The sequence below is a fragment of the Cygnus olor genome, chromosome 4, assembly GCF_009769625.2.
Source record: "Cygnus olor isolate bCygOlo1 chromosome 4, bCygOlo1.pri.v2, whole genome shotgun sequence".
NCBI lineage: Eukaryota > Metazoa > Chordata > Aves > Anseriformes > Anatidae > Cygnus > Cygnus olor.
Window position 1 is genome coordinate 18,089,260 of NC_049172.1, and position 22,768 is coordinate 18,112,027.

The 22,768-nt window shown below is 39.1% G+C and overlaps 1 protein-coding gene across 1 annotated transcript in view; it reads right to left on the bottom strand.

Annotated features, from left to right (window-relative positions):
* The window catches only part of MTMR7 (myotubularin related protein 7), a 52,645-nt gene that overhangs the window by 6,513 nt on the left and 23,364 nt on the right, over positions 1 to 22,768 (bottom strand). The window contains exons 5-13 of the mRNA XM_040556957.1: positions 21,684 to 21,812; positions 18,168 to 18,302; positions 14,248 to 14,380; positions 9,235 to 9,344; positions 6,621 to 6,746; positions 5,816 to 5,865; positions 3,927 to 4,127; positions 2,040 to 2,180; positions 6 to 132 (exon numbers count right to left, since the gene is read on the bottom strand). Coding sequence (XP_040412891.1) covers positions 6 to 132; positions 2,040 to 2,180; positions 3,927 to 4,127; positions 5,816 to 5,865; positions 6,621 to 6,746; positions 9,235 to 9,344; positions 14,248 to 14,380; positions 18,168 to 18,302; positions 21,684 to 21,812 — 1,152 coding nt within the window. The remainder of the gene's footprint in view (positions 1 to 5; positions 133 to 2,039; positions 2,181 to 3,926; positions 4,128 to 5,815; positions 5,866 to 6,620; positions 6,747 to 9,234; positions 9,345 to 14,247; positions 14,381 to 18,167; positions 18,303 to 21,683; positions 21,813 to 22,768) is intronic.

Genomic DNA, 22,768 nt, shown 5'->3' on the forward strand with positions numbered 1-22,768 from the left:
ATTACCTCTCCTAAGACTTCCAGCTCTTCTTCCAGCTGCTGAGTCTCTTCCTTCACTGCCATCAGATAATCAGTAACTGACTGTCGAGGATGCAGCCCCTTTTCAAAGCGATTGTACATACCACTCCAGAACCTGGAATTGAGGGGAAGGTCAGCAGTTTTCTCATTTGGCAAGATGGTATCAGAAGACTTAAATACATGCATTTTTTTCAGCCTTTTTTAGGTCCATCATTGGAGTGCATACATGTTCCATACATTCATTAACTATTTGGTAAGATTTATAATCATTTAAGTTGGAAAAGATCTCTAAGATCACCAACTCCAACTGTTAACCTAGCACTGCCAAGTCTACCACTAAACCGTGTCCCTAAGCACCATAGCTGTGGTTCATTATGGTTCATTTACATCGGGTCCGTCCTGAAGATGCAAATCTGTGGACATGCGCAGCTTGAACCACTTCTCATACACAATAGAAAGAAACAGGAATGCTTTGGATCACATGGCTCTGGGTGGTTCACTGATTAGGGTTTTCAGCGATTCAGGACATTAGCTATTAGAAGTGATATAGCTTATCAAAAGAACAGGTATCCTCTAAGACTAATACAAACTTTTGCTACAGTATTTTCTTGTTCTACACTGTATGTGCTTTAGAGCAAAGGTACCTACCTATACTGGAGCCATGGTTACAGACAGTTTTTCATAATCCTAGTTGTTAACCATTATTTAGCTTCCCACAAAGCCAATTTTGAAATTCTGTATGCTTATTTTTGTCTGGGATAGGGGAGTGAGGGGCAGCTAATTAGCAATTTGCTTTTTTTTCCCCCCTGTAAAGAAGGCTTAAAAACGAAGGCTAAAAAACAGTATAGTGTCCTGATCTCTTAAAATTTAAACTGAAATTTTAAACATGAGATGAATTTTTTTCTCTAAAATAATTATGGCATTTCAGTTGCTGCCTAAATATATGCTTACACATCTCAAGTAAACAGAATGCTTAAGAAAACGAGCAAGCTGGAAAAGAAAGAAAAATAATTAAATAGGTTCCTTAGCTGGAGGTGTACTCAAGTGCTTTCCAGAACTTGGGACTTATGTGTTGTTCTAATGGAGAAGCCTCTGCTAGTGATACCAAGTTGCTGTACACTGGATTGCAATTGATTTAAAATAGCAATCCATAGCAAAAGGAAAGGCAAACACCAGCCTATAGAAATTGCATGAAGCACACACGCTGGCTAGTTACCTTCCTGCTCTATGCAATTATCTGACAAACTCGAATCCCACTATGCCAAAGAATACGATTAATGGCTATTTTTAAACTATTTTAACGTGAATATGGCCTGGAACAGTAGATGTGAGAAAATTCAGTTTCTGTCATCTAGGATACTTACTGACTTTTTAGCAGGTGCTTTTAGTTGCAGTTAGAAAGCAAATTAATTGATTTTATATAAGTCACAGTTTTCATGTATTTCTAATCAAGTTCTCCTTAAGTTTGTTAAAATTAATGGCACAACTAATTAGTCAAGTCAGAATGTCAATACCAACAATTCTAAACTCATTAGGTTTAGTTCAATTTTGAAAAAAAAAAAAGAATTCATCGTGTATACTTTAAGGTATAACAACAACACGGAGAAAGTCTGCTTTTATTTTTACTGAACACTCAGGTTAGCAATTAAACCGTATCAAATTATCATTGTAAAATCTTGAATGGAAGAAGTGTAAGGAAATTTAAATTTAGAAAACATCGATGAGAACAGAACTGAAAGAGCCATTTCTCAGTGGAAGAAGTAAGTAACCATGAAATTAGGACACACCACTATCAATATAGCTCTAATCTTAAGCTTCTTTTCAGACTAATACTCTGCTGTGGACTGCTGCAAAGGTGTTGGCTGACTGTGAGCATGCAAGGAATGAACTCATTGCATCTGAACCTGAATTCACTCTCTGTAAGTTCTATTATGGAGCAATAAATACATAAATACAAAGGCATTGTGTGCTTTTATGTACTAACACATCCTATGCTTCTCAGCGGCAAGTGATATTACCTACTTGTACAAGAAGTTGCATGGAGCCATCTGTGGGTACAGGGTCCCTTGGGTTTGGCTGTGGTTTGATCTGTAGAGAGGATTCAAGTAATCTGCTCGATTTTTCCACAAGTGAGCCCACAGTGAATATGTTCGTTCTTGGATTCTGAAAAATAGAGTCAAGTGTATAAACATCTCAAGCACCATTCAGGTATCGATAAAGCTTGGGTAAGACATTCTAGTGCTCTACTTGTTTACAATCAGCTTTATACTTCCTTAGCAGAATAAGATGTATCCCTTTGTTGGTCATTAACAGCAAAATCCAATCCGTTCCCCATAAAGCCAGAGCAGCTGGAGAGAGAATGTAGAGAGCTGGGTTCATTTTAGGTTTCCTCTGTAGAAGTCCTAGAACAGCCGCATGAACCTTCCCCCGCAGTATGCGTGGAATGATGATGGACAGCTTGGTGCTTTCTTTCCTGCCCCACTGCTCTGCAACCCCTTCGTGGCCTTGGTGAAACTGGAAGCATTCATAACCCGTGCTTGTTATGCGTGGTCAGTAAACAGGCAGAAGCCTGACACGTATATGAACATTGCCTGGCTGCAGAAGCTGAGTAGTCACTTGTTCTCTCTACTCTGAGTTAAATTCACCCATGGGAGGGCTTGTAATTATGCAAGCTGGCAATGGCAGGTGCTGTATAAAATAATTGAGATTGTTAAAAAAAAAACTGCTTTACATGACAGGATCTTGCTTCTGTGAGGTGAAGTGACTTTCAGCTTCTTTTTAAGACTCCAGTGATGGGTCACTTTTTTTTCTGTGGATTACGTGGAGTGAGTCACAGCAGGTTCAGTGCTTGGCCAGGTTATGTGTTCTTGGTCTGAATCACATAATCATACATCTGAATCATATAATGGTAGAGTCTGTGGTCACATGTAAACTGTGATGGACAGTAAGATGCTTTGGGATGGTTTGCCCTAGCAGTATCAGCTAAAATTTCTTTGTTAGCATGAGAATTTGGGGGTATTTGATCCCAAAGGTTTGAGAGATGGAGAGGATCACGCCCATAAAATTGGCTTTCAGACCTATTGCTGCACCAAAAGGATGCCCACACAAGTGAGCTGAGATTTCTCCTGCAGTTATAGCTTGGGATATGATTAAGCTATATCAAATGCTCTGCATTTGAGCAGTGAAAGGATCCAAACAGCAGCAGCAAGCAATGACTGCCGCTTCCCTCGCAATACTATTGCTGTCATGATCATGATGCATGAGAAAAGCAGGGGGTACCATGATGTAACCCTAGGAGCCAGGGCCCCATGCAGCAGATAATGAACATCAGCTCTGCCATGAGTGATAATGTTGGCTCTGTTTGGAACTGAGGACAGGTAGATTAATGCATAATTGCTTTGGAGCTAAACAGCTAAACTCAGTCCTCAGGAGGGGTACCAGACTAACAGGCTGTTCACAAGTAAGTATCCCAGAGGACAGGACTAGAGTGGTGGCTGGGAAGAACATGAGATCCAAAGACAGGTTAGAACACAGAAGAGCAGCGACTGTTAAACTGAGAACTTAATTTTCATTAATATCATCATCTTTTTTTTTAGAGCTTGCCTCATATGTTGTTAATACTGCAATAAGGCTAGGGCCACGTGGCTAAAGGTCTAATGCTCTCATCAGTTCTCACTAATCCCTGTCATGCACACAGTGGATTATACTCACAGCAGAGCCACGTTGCAGAGGATCAACATTTTTGGTATTAATCTGTGTCACCAGAAGATGACAGCCAGGAATGCCACGCTGCACCTTGTGCCTTATGGAAGCACGTACACCTGGGCTGGGAAACACTGGAGTCTTCAACACAGTAATACACCCACAGACCCCACCATAAATATGCTTCTAAAGAAAAGGCTTTCATACTTCAGCTCTCGTCTCTCCTTCTGGCTGTTACACAGGAAATTACCAAACTGGCAAGAATAGATATGGTGCTGTATGTGGATCAGGAATCTCTCATTGAATTCAAAGGCACAAGGAAATTGTTCCATTAACTGCCAGACACATTCGATGAACTGGTCAATAACAGGAGATATCTCTTTTGGATCTCCATCTAAATTGCCATACCTAAAACAGGACAAGATACATTCAGTTATAACCTGAAATCCACTAGGAAAACTGGATTGATGAATCCTGAATTAATGAAAACAAAGCCCTCACACTTTCAGCGCACAAACTATATTCATTTCTAAAATCTCAACCACCAGTGTGTTTTTACTTACAAAAATGATGCAAGGCTCATGGAGTAGAAGGAAAGCAATATTTATCAAATAGAAACAGAAGCCCCTTATGGGTGTCTTGTTGCTTCACATCTACTAACAGCTGGCTGCTACATAGCCACGTTTTAATGCTATTAATACACAGTTATGCCACAGTAACAGAAGTCATCATAAGAATGACTGCAGTGACTTTAGCAAGCTATCCTAGACAGTCTGTCAACGTCAGACCATTGCCAAACCCAGAAGACTGAGCAGGAGAGGAACAGAACAACTTTGGCAGAAAACAGTTTAAAGCTGCCCTCTCTTGGTGACATTTTTAGAAAGTAGGAAATTTTTACAGCTACTTTATCTGTAAAGTGAGCATGAAACTTTTTATCTATAAAACTGTCTGTTGGAACCACTTGCTGTAGGGTACGTTGAAGAACAGGAACCTGAAAATACAGAACACACAGAAATAAAAAATGTTTTATAAGTCTACCTAATAGGAAGAAGCATTTTCAATTAATTATTCTGCTTGTCTATTGTCGTAAAGCTTGGGAAAAATGGAAAGTGGAAAAATGGAGAGTGGAAATCTATCAACATCTAAAATCAAAGCCTTCACTTCTACTGTTACTATGCATCAAAGCGAGCATAACAGTATTGTACTGGAAATCAGAGTACAGCTATCGGTGATTACATTTCATTGTATCTGTCACCTGATAATAATAGACATCTGGCAGCATTATTTTTTAATGTGGTAATTCCTGCTGGAATTTCACAAGTGTTCTGGCGCTTATACTGAAAAGTTGTTTTTTTGTGTGCGCGCTTTTCTTAAAGAACATAAATTTATATCCGAATCAAGCAATATCATGTAGTTAAGCTCCAAGACAAAAATTACGCTTTATATTTTTACAGAAACTAAAGGAAAAGAAAGAAAATAAAGAAAATATGGATATTTATCCATGTTTATACATAAACTCTTCAGACATTTTCATTATGTTATAGCCTTTACATTATGGATGCACAAAATAACTTGTCCAGATAGATGACTTTCTGCTTTTCCTTTACCTGATGTTTCTGAACAAATGCTATTGTTTTCATTGGAACAAAGCATAATAAGAACAGTATATTTTAGATAATAGGTAACTCAAAGACATGCCTAAATGTAAGTACTATCCTGGAAGATGTACACTCTCCTGAACAGGAACTTAAGTGGGAAGTCTTGGCACTACTGAAAGATCTGCTGGATTCCAAAGGGGATTTTCAAGCCACATACTATTTTTTTCTCACATGCATCATAGCAATTGCAAGACCAGCACTCAGTATTCTTCGTAGCAATCTTGTAGTCAATGTACAATAAAAGACAGATACAAAAATATTTCACTTTGATTTTTCCAGGCAGCTAAGTTATATAGAGGGAAAAAATGGATGTGGTGATATCCTGAGAGTGTGTTCTGTTGATATGCTTTGAAAGACAACAAGTCAAGTAAAATTGGAATGGCAGTGGATACTGACTACATAAAATATATAGAGAGAAAAACTTCAGCACAGCCTTACCTGTGGTTAAATTTGTGACCAAAGGAAATCCAATCTTTTTCAATTAAAACCTAAAATGAGAATATTGCGTTCAGTGTAGTAGAGCAGAGCTGACATATTGAAGCAGGCAGAACAAGCAGTATTGGAATCCCAGGTATTTTTTAGAATAAGCAGAAAAGTGATGAGCAAGATATGATGTAAGCAAGCAGTATCAGAATCCCAGAAAAATTTTAGAGCAAGCAGGAAAATGATGAGCATTGAGCACCACTGCCAACTCAGAAGAAAGTAGCGTTTTTGATTAATGCAAGTAGGATGCCAGTATTTCAACATAAATTAGGTTGCTTCATCATTTTCTAAACCAGAACCTAACGATGTTTCAAACCTCATCTTAATGTGTGCCCATTAACTTGATAGGCATTCCTAGATGCCTCACTAGTGCTGGTGTGCTTGGTAAAGCATCAGATCTTCCAACATGCTTGCTCATTGCAATCTAGTGTCTGGGGATCACGCACTTCTGACACTCATAACTTCACTTATTCCTGAAAATAAACACAAACTCATGCTTGCACCAAAAAGCCCCTTGGGCCGCAAGAAAGTTTCTTGGTTGAGGTTATGAAAAAAAACAGATGGGTACCCAACTGCTCCACACCTTTGATAGCATTTCATAAAGAAATGGGGAGACTAACTTGGACGGATAAAAACCTTTATACTTAAGGAGAAAAAAAAATTAGGGAAAGTTGATTTTCCATCAGAAAAAAGATACTCAACATTCTCTGAAATGATGCCATAATATTTTCATTTACTATGTGAAAGAGAACCTGCTTACCATGAATCCCTTCATAGTTCTGTAATAGGGGTCCAACAGAAGGCTTGCTACAGAGCAAACCTGGGCTGTTCTATCCCAGCCATCAGAGCAGTGAACAAGCACACTCACACCTTCCTCAGCCACAGCCTAAGAATACAGAAAAAGTCAGAGATTTCACGAGCAGCAGAAAGGCATTAGTAAGAGAGGAAAAGTGAGACAGCGCAGTATGGAGGGCATTCATTTGAGAACTGGGAAAACTTTGGGTTTGTTTAGCTTTGTTTTTAATTCTGCCACAGATTTCCTGAATGATGTTGAGCATTATTCCTCTCATTTGGAAGGTCTTAACCGCATCCCATCCCATGCAATACAGTGTTTGCAGCATCACCTCTTTCTGCGCCAGTATGGGAGGACGAGGGATCCATTTCAACAGTTTCTTGTGCCAAAGGAGCAGTGAATCCTTTCCCACATGCCAAGCAGCTTTCTAACTGCCAAGTTGTTAGCTATTCTGGTTTTGAGTTACTTTCACCTCCTCTTCATGAAGCTGTTCTGCATAGAATAGCTAAGTATGCTTTTGGGCCATGGGGAGACAGAAGAGAGAACTAACCCTTTGACCTTATCCAGAAAGGAAGAGATCTGAATTTCAGCACCTGTTTTTTGTGAACACCAGTGAGACACAAACATTGGATCTGGGGACTTGAAGGAGCATACTACAAAATCTCATTTGTAATTTGTGATAGGCATCCCTCCCTGTCCTTTAGATGCACTAAGAGGATAGATACATTGAGAAAAAAAATGGGGGTACTTAGCTATTATGGAACTTGCAGATAAATACATTTCCAAAATATACCAGCAAATTCACCTAGAAGACAGCTTCACCGATTCTCAGTTCCAAAAGCCTACTGTGTACAAGAGGATCCAGACCACACAGAGCAATTAAAATACATCAACTGGCAAGAGGGGACAACTGTCTAAAGCCAGCTCAGCTACTGCTAATGCTCTCACTCACATACCAGCAACAGAACAGCCATATTTCCATATGGCTCTTAATTTCCCTTCCTGCTGGCAATATCAATAATGGTAATGTCTGCCTCCAGTGCCAGGCTAGCATGGATATTATTACACCATACTGCATTAAAGACATAATTGTAAAGATTTCTGATGAAGCCTGTGGTAGTAGTGAACATCCATATCTAATAAGCAAGATTGTACAAATACTTTTAAAGTGAATAACTGAGGAGAGAGGATCCCATTTTAACCATAATCCAGGAGAAACACACAAAGAGGGGATTTGTACGATGCTCTCCAAAGTCTCGTGTTGCATTATTTTTGGAACTTGAGGGTTATTTTAAATTCTAAGGATTTTGGCCTCTGCCATTTCTAAAGAGAACTATGTTTAGAAAAGAAAGAAATAAAATAGGTTAGGAAAGACACTGCTTAGATAAATAAACATTTAGGTTAAATTTGGGCTTAAAAGGAAACAAGGAATAATAATAAAATATCTATGTTTATCTCAAGAGACAAGTAAATTCTACTAAAATAGAACCCATACGGGCAGAAGACCAAAAACTGAGAACTGGGAACTGTGCAAATAAGAACAGGTCAAAATGCAAGCCTGAGTAAGCACGAGGCTGGCAAGCATATGGACAAAGGATATACTTTTTGGACATTAAACACTAGCCACTGGGAAAAAATTGGCAAAAGCTAATGTAAATGACTTGATTTCTATAAGCTAAAGAAGCTAGTAGGGCTGGGAGAAATAACACAGGCAATCTTGCAGCTGGCATTCAGGTAAGAAGCTACAACTGCTGAGCAGGAAGAAGCAAAGCAAGAGAAACAGGCAGTTACTTAGGAGGCAGATCCATGAAGTTTATCCATATAGTCATATATAGCACGTCTTGTAAATAAAATGGCCTGTAAAAAACTGTAATAATAATCTTAAAAATAAGAACTGAACCAGAAAGAGACAGAGCACAAGTAAGGGGTGATAAAATTAAAATTACTGTTAGTAGATGAGAAATGTTTACACTACTTGAGGTGGGATTGGGAGAAATAATTTCTTACCAAAGCCAACACCTTTTTTTTTTCCTGAAGCAGTTACCAAGTATGTAAGAGTAGAACCTGCTAGAGAATTTGGTCATCATAATGGACAGGCACTGGATTAGGAGGTTAATTTAGGTGTTTCCTAAATAACTCAGAGGATAGTGCTAACATTCCTACAGTACAACTACCATGTGAAGTAGTAGTCCTAGAACAGAAATTGTCAGCAAAGAAAATGTCCTGGAAACAGTGGAGGAGGCAAGGTAAATAGGGAAAGGAGGAGCAACAACCACTGCTGGGGCAGTAAAGGAAGGGCATTGAAATACATGGCATAACAAGACACAGGAAAGTAGAGGCCATAATACATTTGAGATCTTCAGTACAAATTAACACAAACTCTTTTTACCCTATTAGCAAAAAGTTCGTGTCATAGCACCTAAAACCTTTCTCTCCTCATATGCGAGGCATCACAAGACACACTAGTTTCAGATACAACATCACTGAAGATAACAAAAGTTACCCAAGTAACTTGGGTTACTTGTTCCTCACTTTCTGTATCTGGTTAGTTCAAGTTTTGTTTTTATTTTACACACCTTACCTTTGCAATAAAAATGCCAGCATCCATAATGGCTTTGATATGCTTCAGCCAACCTGAATTTTCAAGGCCCCACAGAAAGTCACTCATTGAAGGTGATTTCAGCTCACAAACTGCAAAATAAGCTACATCTTAAATGCATGGTAAATACAGGAAGCCCGATGCAATCAGTTTACCAAATACATCCTGTGCGGCACAGATCTTCCCCAGTTGTGTTGCGAGTGAAGTTTTCAAACCCTTTAGAGAGGGGGGCTTCTATCTATTATTGAGGTCTTGGAATCAGAAAATGGACAAATTTCTGCCTTTGGACAGGCAGAAAACCACTAAATGCCATAGCCTCCTATTCACAACCATATTTGCTGGTGAAGCTGGATTTGGTGAGCGCTATATGGGCAGCCCCACCAAATCCAGATGTTAGCATCACCACACATAATGGTGTTTTGGATAAAACAATTCACTCAACAGTTCCCTGTCCCTGAATGAAACCTTATTTAAAATTTCAGATGTAGCCAAAACACATCACCTGATAGTGAGGAAAAGTCATAGCTCACCAAGGAAAACATTTTTGCTGAAAACTTTGCTATCTTAACACCATGTTTGAAGCACAAAATCTCCCAGCTTTCACAACATTAAATTTCTATCCTACTGTACCCAAGTGCTTTTTTTTTTTTTTTTTTTTTTAATATTACAGAGCTTTCAATATCATAAGAAAAATAGTCAATCAGAATCTAAACCAGATATCTCATTCCAGCAAGAAATACCTAGGAATATTTGGTGTAATCTCTTTTCAAGAGTGAGACACTAAATTCACCACATAAATAGATTACATTCTTATTCTGATCCATGTTCAATTATACTGTCTTTTAAGGAAAAAAGGTATTAATCTGTGAAATTCATTTAAGGAATATAGTGAAAACATCATGTTTTTCATTGAGTTCGTGTATGACCTGTGAATTAATAATGTCTTAGTAGGTCTCTTTTCCTCTGCACATCTTCTAAAAGACTCAGCTCATATTTTGAGCCATTATGACTGGTGGCAAAACTTCCATTTCTTTCAACATGACCAGAGTTTAATTTTACAAGCCAAATTCAGAGTTTTTACCATGTCTGAGTGAATCTGACTGTCTTCACTCTTTTTAATTCAGAGGCAAAATTCTGACTCCTTTTAATTCAGAGGCAAAACAGCCTAATGTGTCCATGTGAAATCCAGTAATCTTTGTACGCAGGTCTCTTCCAGATGGTTATTTTAAAAGTCTTTTTGAAGGATATTTATAAAAATGCATAGATAGCAGCACTGAAAGCAAACATCTTTTCACATGACTAATGCTCCTGTGCAGATGGAAGCATGACCAATTAGTAGCTGGATTCTGGCTGAGGCTGCTGTCTCTGTTTACAAAAGTCCAAGGTAAAGCTGAAATAGTGCTTTGCTCATTCCCACCACCAAATTGGAATCAATATTTACCTACCACTTCACTGAGCAAAGTTCAGACTGTCCTAAATTAAAGGCACACACCATATATTTCAAATGATTTTGGCCACCAACCTGGACCTCAGTACTGAGTTCAGTTATGAATTCAGCTTATCCTGAGGGAAAAGGACATTTCTGTCGCGGCAGGGAAAAAAAAAATGATACCAGCACACAAAAAAAATCTTGCTACCTTCTTTCCTTCAGGAGAGAGAAAAAAAATAAATTAAAAAGAAAAAAAATTGATACCAAAATCTGGGAGAAATAAGACCTCCTGCACACATGCCGTGGGAAAGAGAGCATAGGCTGGGCACAGGAAAATCAAGAGCCCATGCCAGAGTTCATGGAAATCCAGATGTGCTTCCTTCCCCTGGAGGGTAGGAAGAAATAGGGCACGTGGTGGAAACTGCCTCTTCCATCAGCACAAGTACCAGAAGGGGATGCAACTGATGGTCAGTTTCCCTCTTTCTGGCAGCAGGGTCCTAGGGAGAGGAAGGAGAAGGGCTGTGGGCCAACCCCTCAAGCTCTCTTTCTGGCTGATCTGTCACTGTAGTCCAAGGATCAGAGGGCTGCTCTGATCAACAACCAGTGCTCCTGGTATGAGGGGAGGAGAAGCTCATGTTTGCTGTTTAAATACAGACAGAGAGCATGTGGGGTTGCCATCTCAGTGCACAACAAACAGGGGTCAAGCTAAGTTGTCCCCTGGAAGCCTGACAGGGCTCCCCCGCTTTGCAAATACCAAACAACAGGCTCAGCACCTGAATCTTTCCTGAGAAAACATCTTGTACCACATCTTCTTCTAATATTAAAAATTATTTCAAGGAAGTTGTGTCCAGGATCAAAATTGGCACAAGTTTCTTCATATACACCTCTCTTAAAAAATAACAATAATAAAATTCAATATTATACAAAATGATATGACGCAGCAGAGGCAATGATAAAACTTGTTTGTTTGTTTTTCTGGAATGAAATTTCAGCACCTCAAAGTACATTTTTCTTCCAGAGTAAAGCGAAATCTCAACTTTTTTTTGCATATTCTTAAAAAAATCTCATTATCCTACAAATTTAGTATTTAAATTATTGATAATCTGTATTAAATTTTAATATAAATTTATAATGCTCTTATATTATGCTAAAATAAATATACAAGAGTAAATACATGATAAAGTTAATTAAATAAAACTTAGAATTAAAGTTATTAACATTTCAAAGCTGATTTTTTTTTTTTTTTACTAATCAAATTCTTGGCAATAAGTATAAACTAACTGCTTCGGCTTTTTTCTAAAGAAATGTAATTGAAATCAACATATTCCTAATATAAGTGCATTTTCAGTTCAGATTTCTTCAGTGTTTGAAATTATTTAAAATTGTATGTTGACAACAAACTGCAGTCTTTCATGTGACCTTCACTTCTGCTTAATTCCAGTAAATGGAATAAAATTACCTTTGCTGCACTCCTGCACCAAATCAGACTCATCTCACAACATACCACGATCAGTAGGCACATTTGGGGATGTTGGCAGTGTAATGTGATATTTACATTAGAGATTTACTCAGCTATATTCAAATACTTGATGAAAACGTAAATCCATATCAAGTGGATATTGTCGTTGTCTTTGGCAGCCTTTTTGATTCTGGTTCCCCAGTAATAACATTTTAAAGGACACAAGAAAAATAAGATGAAGGAACACTTCTACAAATGGAAAAAGAGAAAAACTGTATGGCTTTTTACTTGAAAAAAAGCCCTCGTGCACCTCAAGCCTTAAGATTCAATGAAAGCCTCAAGTATTTGAAACCTTACTTCTTTAATTTCTAATCTTATCTGTCAGGTCTCTAAATGAGATTTCAACACAGAAAATGTGAAATCTATGAAAAAACACAGACAGATGCAACTTATGGCTCATTTAAGAACAGATGCTAAAAAGTTATGCCCCCAAGCAGCATGAAGTGTTAAATGTATCAGAAATTGTTACCTATCAGTTTGTGCCATGGGCCCGGCTCATGAACTTCTGGCTCTAAAATAATACACAACACTACCCCGTGCAGCCAGGCTGGTTGTTTACTACTTTAACCTTGCTAGGCTCAAGCTGAACAAACAAAGGGAGAGGTTTGTTCACGAGGCCTCTCTTCCAGCCAAACAAGGTTTTGTCATTCACTAAAACCCCTTCTAGTCTCCCTTCTGAGACCCTTAGGCAAGGAACTAAGCAAGAATACACCACGGAGGGAGTGATGTACTAAAAATAAAACGAGTTGCCTAGCAGTTATTGATTTAACCTAAGATCCTGTGTGGGGCTGAGCACACATGCATCTGTAGTGGGCAGAGCAATGACTACAAAGCCTTTCTTCTTCACTTGGACAAGGTTACTGACCAGGGATCACAGAAGACTACGCAGACTGCCTTGGAATCACGTGTGGCCGAAGAGGACATGGTAAGGTACGTTCCTGTGGTACCAGAAGGCACATTTCAGCCTGGAGAAGAGAAGGCCCCCGGGACACCTTAAACGGGTGCTTATGTACTTAAACGGGTCTTATGAAAAGGATGGAGACGGACTCTTTACTTGGGTAGATAATGATAGGACAAGGGGGAATGGTCTTAAACTAAAAGAGGATAGATTTAGATTAGACATTAGGAAGTAATTCTTCACTGTAAGAGTAGTGAGGCACTAGAACAGGTTGCCCTGAGAAGCTGTGGATGCCCCATCCCCAGAGGGGATCCGCCGATTCAAGACCAAGGCCTGTTCAGGATCAAGCTGATTCAGGAGGGAAAAGAATTTAGAAGTCTTTTGTTGATGATATACATGAAATAAATACTGAGACTGCGTGGGATGGAGTGAGCACTTACTATTTGCCTGTTAAAAATCAACAAAACAACTGTGGGTCAAGGATGGCTTTTTATCCTTACCCTTTTCCCAGAAGGCCTCTAAACTGTAATGTATTCCAAACACTAAAACTGTAAACCAGTACAATGTGCTGGTTTATACACCGCTAGGTATTTATAAAGTGATTATTACTAATTTACAGGGGATTATGAAGGTGTTGAATGGTTACACCCACTGACTGGGAGTTTCACAAACAGACCTGATGTGATGTGCCCTATGCAGGCCATGAACAAATTTCTGTTAAAATTTAAAGTCCCAAATACATGAGTTCCTTACTGACCAAATACAAAACTAATGCCATATGTTTTCTGAGATTTTTTTTTGAACCTTCTGTCTTTCCCACCATCATCTTAGTCAGATATAAGCAACTGTTTATATTCTACCATCAAATTGTAAACCACAAGGAAAGAGTAGTAGCAGTAAGGTGTATTGAAGTCAAATGAGGTTTGTCATTATAGTAAACAATACCTGGATTTCAGTCATGGAACAAGATTTTCACACAATTAGGAAAACATCCCTAATTGCAGTGATGATCCATGGTACAAGTCCATTAGACAGCAGGCAACTACATGCTGTACACCGGACAAAATTTTATTTTGGTACTGATTTCAAAGAAGTTGTTCTGATTTGTGCCAAAACTTTTCCTTAGCTTTCAATAAAGAAGAGTAATACCTTCAAGCATTTTCTGCAGACTATTTCTCATGACGTGGATGTTCTCAATGCCTATGAATTGAAACTTGATGTTGGAGTAGTTGTCTTCATTCTCATATCCCTTCCCTGCTGCTCGGTTTGCCATTGCATTGAGCTCAAAAAAAAATAAAATAGGAAAACTGGATGAAAACAAGTAGCGCAGATTCTTTTCAAAACAAAGCTCATGGTCTACTGCAATAAATCAGAGTGATTTAAGTCAGGCATAAATTGGAAGCATTTACCATGGTGTCGACACAACTAGTTAGGCAATGGGAATCCATTTACAGTATATTGCAGTCTCCTGGGTCACTAAGGCTCCAATCTCTATTTCACATACATTGAGTATTAATCAAACGCACACACAGAGAATACCCCACAGCTTATGTAGGGCTCTTCTGCAAGAGCACAAAGGTTTAATTTTGCTTTTAAAAGGCAATTTTGATTTTATTTGTGGTCAGCGTTATGTTTACTAGCAGAATATACCCAGAAGGTGGCAGTGTCTTATCTGCCATAACACTGTTCCATGGCATATGGAGCATATATTTCCCAGAAATACATTTCATTGCTCAAATCACCCAAAAGTTCATACAGCTTAGTTCTCTTAAGCTTGAAATAGTGAAGAGTCAGAGTAGTTTTCCCAAGTTTAGAGTGTCTTGGCTCCAGTTGTATAAGTCCACAAAATATCTGAATTGACAAAATTACCACAAACATCTTCATCTACAATGCAGCACTATCAAGTATTTTGCTGTGCTTCAGCAAAAAAATACATTGAAATGGAAGCTGGAGTTTTATCTTTGAATATGCTGCTTGCTTGCTAGCCTGGGAAAGTCACTAAATGCTTCTTTAGTTCAGTTTTCCCATGTGTAAAATTAAGTGTTTTTTTATGTTTATTTCCCCCTTTTTGAGATTCTTGGGGGAAAAGAAAGCTATCTGCCAAGCCCCTTATGCCAAATTCAGATCTCCACACACACACAAAAAATAGAGCTGATTGAAATTAAGTACTTTTACTTTATTAACCTGTATATATTTATTAATATTTATTATTTCCCATACTTTTTTCATTTCTTAATCCAAATGGTCAGCATTACAGGAATTCCATGCCTCTAAGCACAACTAACAAGTTCTGCTCAGGAAAGATCTCTGATTTAAAGTAACAACGCACATTGCACATCCATACTGAAGGACACTAACAAAGCTTTTCAAGACACCTTGTGAGGTATCAGTTGACAAAAAAAAAAAAAAAAAAGAGAGGGGTCTTCATTGCAAAGAGAGATTATGTTCTGAAAAAATCAAAATGAAGTATCTCAAGTATTGTCTAGGGGACAAAGGACTAGGTAGGTAACTCCTTTTCCAGTTTATTTCAATATTAAAATATTATTTTATTATTGTAAGTTGTTGATTTGCTGCTTCTCTGGTTGCTTTTGAAGTTCAAAATAGTATACTTCAGTACTCAGCTAAGGGTGTCATGGGAAGAATGTGTCTCTTCCTGATCTCCACCCCAAACACACACACTCCCGCTATTCGATTTTAATTTGGAACTGAATGCAGGCCATTAAGGAGGATTGCCTGCTGCCAGCTTATCTCCAGCTAAGATGAACAGGTCTAGCGTTATAAGTCAAAACTGGTTCACATGCCCCATATCTGACCTCTTAACTTTCAAAGTGCTAAAAACTAAACCCTTTTTATGAACTTTAATTTAATTTTAGATGCATAAGTAAAAAGGTGAGACCGCTTTTCAACTGTTTTATTCTAATTCAGAAAGGTAAAGATAGGGTTTTTCTCCCATCTTCACGTTTTCTAACACATCCATTCCCTTGAGAAGAACTTAGCAATAGGAATGCATAGCTGCATTTGTGGAGGACCATTAGGAATTGAAACATTGCATGACTTTCATGATAAAACAGAAGAAACTATACTCTAAAACAGGAAACTAGACCAAAAAAAAAAAAAAAAGGAAGAAAGGAAAGAAGAAAAAAGGGAACTAGTCTACCAATGAGCACTCTGCTGATCTTTGATAGTCAAGGAACAATAAAAAAAATTACTGCCTGTGAACAGCATGCCCTCTAAGGACAGAGCCCTCAGTGTGACTTGCTAAAAAGATTTAAATCATCTGTCAACTCCTCATCTTTCTCTTTTGAAGTAGACCTCAGTGTTCTTATATCAGCAACATGAAGCCATCCCTCCTGACAATGGCATATAGCTTCAGAAAAAAGATCTGTATGTATGTCTGAATCACCAGAAAGCCCAGAAGCCCTAAATGAAACACACCTTGCCCTTAACTGACCTAATCCTCAGCACTGCAAATGTTATAAACGGTCTCTGCATCAGAGCAATTTCATCACAGAAATCCTTCATTAAAATAAATAAATAAATAAATCAGAGACAGCTCTCTTTAAAAGTAAATAAATATAAGGTTAAATTTGCAAGGCTTTCTGACACTCATTTATTTTAAATATTATCAGTTGCCAAATTTTGCAGCTGCCACAATATTTACTAACAACTTTTCCACATCACCTACCCAAATTCCATCTGTTGCTCCTAAAGCAGTTGTTAATTTCTAAATTGTGCCTGCCCCAGTTTAATCTCAGCAAACAGGAGGATAAAACCTTTAAAGGGAACAGACCTCACTTGCCAGATTTCCTGGCACCTTCTTTAGTGTGGAAGGTAACAAAGTCCTCACTTTTTAAAAAGAGTAGTAGAACTAATGTGTTTCACTCATAAACTTTTATTAACATCTTCTGTAAACACACAGAGGAAGAAGAAAATGAAGAAAGGCAGTAGCCAAAGTAAAAGCTCTGTGCTTGGTCACCCTGGTCTATTTAAATGAAGTGGAAACAAAGCTTTCCTCCACAGCCAAATCTTTTGTTTTGAACATTAGCAATCACAATGAAGGACGGTGTACAAGAAGCACTTGGGAATGCTGGATTCAAGGATCTGTCAATATTCATCATCTTCACAAGGAACTAGTCCTGGTGAGAAAAGAGGCAGGTAGCTCTTTAGCTTAGCAGAGCAATGGAGGACCTTGCAGCAGACTTGATAACTTACCTGTGTGTTTGTTCAGGTCTCCCAGAGAAATGCCATGAGCAGCTTGCACTGGGATCTACCACTACCTACATGCTCCAAGGTTATATATGCATGAGGAGCTACACAGCTGTAACAAGGCTGCATTTGGCACCTGGGATCACAGAAGCTTTGGTAAAACAGCCCAGTGCAAACAGAGATGAGTGGGAATCTAGGTATCCAGATTTCTTTCCATCAGAACTCTTTTTCCAGAGAAGTTCAGTGAAAACCAAAGTGTTTTCACCTGCTGACTGGCTCTTGAAGAAGTCAGCACTGCTGGAAATACAGAGTTTTTTGTAATTTCCAGCCAATTTTACTCTCTTCACTTAAAGTTGAGGCTTTTTTCACTGCTCACAGGTGTCTCACCAAAGCCATTTTCTGGAAAAATTTTCAGGATTGGAGCTTATTCTCCCACTTATAGGAGTGATCTTGCATGGTAAGTTTTATTATAAGCAGGTAGAGGTTTGCAAGACTACAAATAACTGTAAATACAATTTTATAACAGGAATTATTTTTCACTAGCCTCATCAGTATTACTGTTAGCTCCTGCATGTGTTGAAACTAGCCTTTTATCGCATAATCTTACAGTTACTATTCCAAGTTATTATTTATTTTTCTGTATCTTAACATGTTGCTAAGAACAAAAAAAGAGAAAGACTCAGTGTAAAGAATAAAACTCTCAGAGTGAGAAAAACATGGGCAAGATTCCTAGTTAAGATATCCCTGATAAATCCTGATTTACCTGTGGAGTTACACAGGTGCAACAGAAAGCAGAAGTACAGCCAGTCATTTATTCAGCCCAGATTCAGTCTTTTTATGGGCAGGAAAAGCAATATACTTACTTTGGGTCGAGTGTCAACAACATATAGGAAATCACTTCCTGGGTTTGCTTTTCTGATGGCCTGGAGCATCTGTTCATCCTCAAGACATCGAGCACTAAAGCCAGTTAAAGGCTGGCTGCTCCTACATATGGAGGCCTGCAGGAAAAGAAATAAAAAATTAATTAGTATACTTATTAAGCAGAAATGATTTAGCATCCAGAAGCATTTACAAAAGCAGCTTATTAGATGTTCACCATAGGTGTACAGTTGCATGGAAATGGTAAAGTGAACTGCATGTTACTAAATAAATTATTTTTAGAAAGACAAGGGAATATTATGGCAATAATACCCCAATGCCCTGGTCTAATCTTGAATCCAACTTTTAGAGCTATTTTAAATATAGACTTTTCCCTTGTGGGGAATATCTCCTGAAAGGTGGTCTCTAGAGAACGCTGAGTACAGCACTGCAATCACAAGAGCACTGATGTAGCGTAAGGAATGGATCCCTCTGCACGGTCACTCACGCTTCGGTTGTGATACTAGTTACACACAACTTACACCAATACATGCTTTACTAAACAGCCTGAGACACCACGAGTCCAGGAAGCAAAAATGCATACTGTGCAGCCAGATCAGTGATGCTGCCGTATTTTTAGCACTGCCTCTGGAGAAAGCCCTCACTACATGGGAAGTGGGTCAGGCAGCCTAGCTCCTGGAGCACATTTATTAGCCAGAGCTGTTGAAGAAGGCAAACGAGTTTCTCCCTAAACCCATTAGGAACAGGCTACTCAATGAAACTGGGAAAGAAGGAACTGGATGTGGAACAGGGAGCTTTTATTTCCCAGTCACTGCTAGGCAGGGAGCAGCTAGGTTTGTAGGAGGCACAGGGCTAATGCATGCACTTTCTAAGCACTGAACGTAAGCATGAAGAGAATCTGTACTCTGAAGGTCGTGACCCACACAGACTGCCCTACAGATTATTTATTACTGTGAGAGGGAACATGCTTGTTTTCAGCCAAGTCTTTGAACTATCAGGGGTTAGTAAAATGGGTATCTTTAATATATAAACCCCGAATCGTGTGAGAGCCTGTTCAGACACGAAATGTTTTTTGCAACCAGATTATTAGTCATTTAATTTTGCCTGCTGATCAGTGCACTTCCCAGTGATTTAATATACGCTAACACCTCTTTTTCATGAAGCAAAAGATACTCATGAATATGTTCACAACCTGTTATTTTAATAGAAGGAAGACATTTCTCTCTCAACCATGGTGTACCATACTTGAGGTAGATATGGACATCAAGACTAAAGCTAAAGTTAGGGTTGTGGATTAAGGTTAAGATTGAGGAAAATAGGGGCTGGAGCTCATTACTTTATAGCACTCTGGGGGCTCAAGGGCTAAGATATGTGCTGCCACCACAAGGAGAGAGCAGCTTGTCTGTCAAGTTAAGCTTGAGGTTAAGATCATGTTTAGCCTCAGCTTATGAAACAGCTGCACTGACAGCAGTGCAAAACTAGAAAGATAAATTGATCTAGATACCCATTAGGTGCCAAGCAGGAATCATTATACGCTATCTCCATGAACAGCTTGCCTCCAGCTGACTCAGGCCAAATGCTTATGATGAGCCCATATGTCTATAACATTTCTTGGGATGTGTGGGGGGCAAGAGATCAGGTCACTTTGTATTGCACAGGCTGAACAAATAGTTCCAGGGTTTGATCTTAGCATAGCCACAATGATCCTGTGAGACACAGTAGTGTCGCAACATCATTTGAACTTGCGCGTACCAAATTACTACGGGACAGTAGTGGTTATGAAAGACTTAATGAGTGGCAGCCAGCCCCCTGCCAGCAGCAGACCTCTTCCCAGCCTGCTGTTACTCTAGTTGTTCAATGACTACCTTCACCAATCTTACCCCACGTCTTTTCCTAGTCCTTTGAACCTTGCAGGGTCCAGGAGTGAACACAGTACTTCAGACCCTGGTGGTCTGAAAGTGAACCTTCGCCTTAACCTGAACACCAGCTGAAATGGGGAAAACATCTAGGCCGAAACTGGGGAATGCACCCAAACTGGACCACTATATATTGCAATCCAGCTGACCCCCGAGACCTGTTCTTGTCCTGAGATTTGAAAATGTCCAAGTGTTTTGAATCCTAAATGCCTGTATTTGGACTTAGTTGATTATGCAAAGTGATTCATTTTGAAAAATTTGGCCTTAGTTAAATATTAAATACAATATACAATTTATACACAGACTGTATTTACTATTTAAACCTTTATTTCCTCCTATTTTGTAGTCAAACCCATAGATCTTTACTGAAGCAGAATTCTGCTGAAATAAGGGGGTAAAGAACGAGTCAAAAATGATGTCTCATTCCCTTCTGAAGCTTAAACCTAGGATAAGGACCACAGCAAGGAAAAGATTTCTGTGGAGACTGTAGCTTATCGTTCTTGCTTATGACAGCCTATGGAAATAGTTCCCATCCTGTGTGGGAGACTCCAAAGATGCCCTGTAATCCCACACTAGCTCTGTCCTTGGGAAGTCCTGGTCATCTCCCAGAACTACGAAGACCTCTTGATGCAGTTGCCAGTCTGGGACTGAAACAGAAGGAGCTATTAGACACACAGATCTTCTGTGAGTACCAGGGGGACACCATCCCCCTAACTGGTAATGACAGCTGAGCTAAGCCAGTTCCTAGAGGCCCAGAACACAAATGTAAAAACACTCAGTCCATGGGATCCTTCAGTCCACCCATCTCCTTTACATCAGCTGCCAAAACCAGGTGTGCCAATAGTCTAGGTGCAAGATTTTTTCCATGTGGTTACAGACAAGTGAGGCAGCTCCTCACTCAGCCCTGAGAACATCTAGCACAGGGATTAGGTGGCATTCTTCTCTTCTACGAAAGACAAGGACAAGGAAAGCCTCTTCAGCAAAGCCACAACACATCATACACACATAACATGTGTGCTCAGCCAAAATCTGGTAGCTCTTTCAGCCATCCTCACTAGGTCGAGTTGCAGATTTTTTTCTTGAGAGGCTACGCCCAATTTTCCAATGGTTTCAAGTATAGTTTTTCTCCTCCTCATCTTGCTCTCAGGCCGTGGCTACCACGTCCTAAATTCCTCTGTTCTCCTCCAGTCATCCCCCAATCACCTGCTACTGGCCTTTGCTCTTCTGCCACCCATGTTTCGGGCTGCATCTCATCTGGTCTCCCCAGGCCCCTCTGACTTCTTGTACCTTGTCTTGATACCTTGTGATACAGGGGTTGCAATAAATTTTTTTGATGTTAGCTTGATGATGAAGCTGAGTTTAAATAACTGCATTAAATGCCTGTGAGTGATCTAACCATAATTCCCGTATGTGCCTGCTGACAATATGTAAAAACCACACTAACCAGACTACACCAACAATCTTTTAATCTTTTTTTTTTTTTTTTTAAACAAACACTGATTCTTCTTGTAGAAGTTTACTAGAAGAATTACAAAGTCAAGGACAAAATAAGTAAACGCATCAAAGCTACAAATTCACACTTACATTGTTATCCTTGCAGTAGTAGGAAAGAGCTGGGAAACGCCTTCGGCTCCGGAATTTAGAGCTCCCCACTATGATGTGTGCAGTTGCAGACTTTGGTACGTACACTTCTGTAGGATAGGAGTCACAGACCTGCAAAAGGAAACTGCTTATTTGGTCTACAGAATACAACTAACATTAGCCAGCTCCACTGCGAAAACAACATAGCAAGGAACTCTGTTCTCAAGCAATAGAGAGGCATAGTACAGCTGCTATACGCATCACCTATATTTCTCAAAACAGTCTTCCAAAATTGGGATGTGTTAATTCTATCTTGCAGACAACAAAGCCAGAGTAGAAAACTAAAAGGACTGTATTTCCAAGTGTTAATTTATGCCATGTTGAGAACATATATTCAAATCAGAAAAGAACCAGCATTATGTACAGCATGGTTGTATTTACAACTGCTGCTTCCTCCAGAGCAGAATTTGGAAGTAAGGATAGGAATGGTTGAAGTTCCCAAACATCTCTCTGTTATAATGGGGACTGTAGAGCCAAATTTTCTGGCAAATCTGGGGAAAATAACAAAAAACATAAGGACTTGGCGAAAAGGAATTCATCTGTATGAAATGAGGATACTAAAAGGCTAGCTACCCTGCCAATGTCTTCCTTCTCAAAGGAACACAATGACCGGGCAACAAACAAATAAAAAACTAGAGGTTCTTCTGGAGACAAATAGGAACAGAAATGGGATCCCTGCCTAACTTTCTTTTCCTGATATCGTGTGTGGCATTCTGGCTGGGGCCAAAAGGATGTTCACTATGTCCCTGGGACTCGCTGAGGTGAATAAAGAAGTTAGGATGCCCAACAAGAATTCAGTTTCTGAGACTGCTAGAGACAAGTAATGAAGGAGAAGGAAAAGGAAGGGCTTGTAGTTAAAGATTCTGTGGTGAATCGGGCTCTATGCATGATCCCATTTTTCCTACGCTTTATCTTAAGAGAGGTCAAATATTTTTTCCGCTTGTTTTAACAAAAAGAAAACAAACCCTGACAGCACACTCAGTCTTCTCTGAGAACTTCACAGGCCTTCCTTAACATGGATACGATCC